This window comes from Phyllobates terribilis, unplaced genomic scaffold (assembly GCF_046119375.1).
Source record: "Phyllobates terribilis strain yellow unplaced genomic scaffold, ASM4611937v1 Scaffold_12__6_contigs__length_324123572, whole genome shotgun sequence".
In the NCBI taxonomy this organism is placed as follows: domain Eukaryota; kingdom Metazoa; phylum Chordata; class Amphibia; order Anura; family Dendrobatidae; genus Phyllobates; species Phyllobates terribilis.
The window spans coordinates 65,047,607-65,050,920 of NW_027362772.1; the positions used below are offsets into that span (position 1 = coordinate 65,047,607).

The window sequence follows — 3,314 nt, forward strand, 5'->3', positions numbered from 1 at the left end:
GTGAGCCGTTTCGCGGGGTGTTCTTTTTGTGAGAGCCACTGCCAGAACCTGATCTCTCTCTCTCTGTCTATCCTTTCTATCTCTCTATCTACCTATCATAACTCAAAAGCCATGAGATTTACATTTGCTGAACCCAACTATTTCATCATAATAAGATGTCCCTTTAATATGTACGAATACGTAGACCCTATTCTTGACAGATAATATTGGGGAAAGAAGGACATATTGAATTTCAGCACCTGATCCATTTTGCATATGTATGTGTAAGTTGGGCCCACAGCTATCTAATATATATGAAGCCCTAAAGACCACATGCTGTAGAGCAGATTTGTATTTTTCTCATACTCTTTGTATATTCTTTTTCTTCCTACATAGACCACCCTTCTAGAAGAAGTTGCCTGTGTCTACTAGTCACGTTGGCTCTGCTACATGTTGTTATGCATTTGTAGAATTTTAATTGTCATGATTGAAGTTTAATACTTTCTTAGTCACTAGAAGCACAAACAACCAGCTATATCATCTGATGTTACTGTGCTGCAAACTTTATTGTCCAGGGCTTGCTTAGCTGAGTGTCCTCTATCTACAAGAAAGCCTCTACAGTGACTCTTGGATTTATATGTTTTCTTCCATTTTTTTCTAAAAAAGAAAAGACTCCTAGATAATTGAACCCTCTACTTCCATCAGACGCAAGGACTTTACAATTTTGCTTGTGGTGGAAGAGACAGTGAAGCCATCAAGAAGGTTCTCCTGGGTCACTCAGTTTTTGTTTTCGGAGCAACAGCCATTCTGTGAGTATGGATGCCATATACCAACATGCAAATGAAAGTAAATTAAATTTTAATGTGCCTAAAGGTCAACCATTACATAAAGTCTGGGACTCTCTGTGGCAACAGTGTGAAGCTGCTAACGAAAGACTAGAAGGTCATAAAACATGCTTTCCTAAATCCAACGGCAAAAGTATATCCAACATCATGAAAATGTTGACCGTGTTTCAGAACGAAGTCAAAGCTCAAAAAGAAGATTCAAGACCTTCAGTGAATCAAACATCTAGTGAGGACGTATGTGAGGGCTGTGGGCTCAGTAAGTCTAAATTGAAACTCCTGGAGGACAATTATGACAGAAGAGGCAAAATGATTGAGTACTTGTTATCGATGGCTAGTTATCCATCGAAGATGGTGACAGGTAAGCAACCTTTTAATGAGCCTTATGTTTATAATGAAGAGTTGGATAATAAAGAGACTTTGGGTAGTAAAGGCAATAGTCAAGTGTTAAAGTCAACAACATTTGTCCAGCCGAGGCTCTACCCTCAAGAGAGAGAAACACATTCTAGAGAGAACCCAACTAGTACACTTGTACATCTTTTGCCGAACTTCTCCAAATATGACCCCAACAAGGATCCCTTCTCAAACATGTCTTTATTTGAAGATACGTGCTCCCAGCATAACTTGGGTCCATGGGAATCCTGCTTGATGATGAAATTGTGGCTGCCATCTACGATGTCTGTGCGTTTGGTATCTCCTGTTTCTAGACCAGCTGGTGGACTTGGGTTTTGGTCTAGAGATGATCATTGGGGTGATGGGCAAGATCGTCTTAAAGCCCTTGCTTTCCTGGTCACTGGAGAAGATGATTTTGGAATTGATATATTGGAAGAGCTTAAGGTGACACCACAAGATGACCCATGGGAATTTTCTAGAAAATTCGAGCAGGCATACCGATTGGTGATGGGAGTTAAGGATTTAAGTCTTCCACCAGCCATGTTAAAGGCACTGGTAAATAAGTTTACATTTCTGGACTGTGCCACACGGATTGCAGCATCTAAGGAACGAACTGTGGATGGTATTGTAAAAATAGTGGACAAGTACAGGAGAAGTACTTGCGTCAAACCAACGACAATGATGATGGATCAATTCAGTCCAACTCTACATGAAGCGTCAATGGCAAATGATGAGAAACCAGTAAGACTTCAGAGTCAACCTCCTCAAGCTGCTGAAGGAAATGCTTGGTCAGATCAACAATCTCCAAATATTCAATGTTATTCTCATGAAAGGCCAAAGAGCAATTAACCAGTGAATAACCGGTGGGAAGAGTTCTCTTCACAAATGACTTCTGCCGGTGATTTTAACACGTTTTCTAGAAGAATTGTCGAACAAAACATGAAGATTTGAATTGTAAATGTAAAATTGAACAAATCTGAATATATGTATGTATACTCATTAGTAGGAATCAAAGTGGAGATATGGGAATTCTAAGGGTAAATTCAATTATACCAGGACTTCTGCAGATTTTCCATTTTTGTACAGAAAATCCTTTGCAGCATTAAAATAGTGAACATGTCCCAGTTCCGATCTTTGGCTCCAAGGTAGTCTATAACCTGTGATCCTACTGTGGTTTCCAACCCCTTAGCATGCAAAACCTTAAAAAAATACCCTTACATGTTAAGTAACTGACATGCAAATAGTGGCAGAAAGTTGTTACTTAGTGTCTATTTTAGGACATGATCAGATATCAAAGTCAAACATCAGAATAATGCCAGTTTGAAGCTAAATACACTGTCTGAGAACTGACTTTGATAGCTGACTTTGACATTTGACTTTGCTAGGCGACTTTGATATCTGACTTTGATATCTGACTTTGACATGTAACTTTTACAACTGATAATAGTAATAAAGTCACTGTTCACTGCTGGGACTTATCTTATGGGACATATCTTTGATAAGTGACTTTGACAAGTGACTGACATGTGACTTTTACAACTGATGATGATAATAATAATAAAAAAGTCACTATTCGCTGCTGGGATTTGAACTCAAAACTCTGTCTAGAAGCCAGAGCACTTACCATTGAGCTATACACTCAGTTGAAGAAACCTAGGTGTTCTATTTGGTTATGTGATTTTCAGTGCAAACCTGTCTGAAACTCATTGGGACATTCACACATATCTCCTCCAAGCCAAATTCAAATGATGTGTGACTTTGATATGTGAGTCTGATATCTGACTTTCTTCAAACATCAGAATCACAATGACTTTTAGACACCCTGAGTATTTTCATGGTTGATCTCATAAGCCAAGAAAGGCTGTGTGCCACGATGAGTTTTTTAAGCGTTTCCACAGCAGTAAAAGCGCTGCAGAAACGCTTAAAAAACGCTTGGTAGAAGGTCTGCCATGTTCCCCAATGATAATTCGCATGTGCTGTGCACATGCTGCGGAAATTTCCACTGTGGATTAACATTGCGTAAAAAACCGCAGCACTACCAATTATTTTGCAGAAGCGCTGTGTTTTCGCCGCCATTAACTTGCATTAGAACGCATGGAT

General features: G+C 39.2%; 1 protein-coding gene across 1 annotated transcript; it reads left to right on the top strand.

The window, feature by feature from the left end:
* The first annotated feature begins 528 nt into the window (after nucleotides 1–528).
* LOC141173071 (posterior protein-like) lies at nucleotides 529–2,755 on the top strand. The gene has a single exon (XM_073657707.1). It carries the CDS (start codon nucleotides 795–797, stop codon nucleotides 2,061–2,063), a length of 1,269 nt encoding a protein of 422 aa, XP_073513808.1. The 5' UTR covers nucleotides 529–794; the 3' UTR covers nucleotides 2,064–2,755.
* The last annotated feature ends 559 nt before the right edge of the window (nucleotides 2,756–3,314 follow it).

Coding starts and splice junctions, on each gene's coding strand:
- LOC141173071 (XM_073657707.1), top strand. CDS start 795: ATGGATGCCATATACCAACATGCAAATGAAAGTAAATTAAATTTTAAT.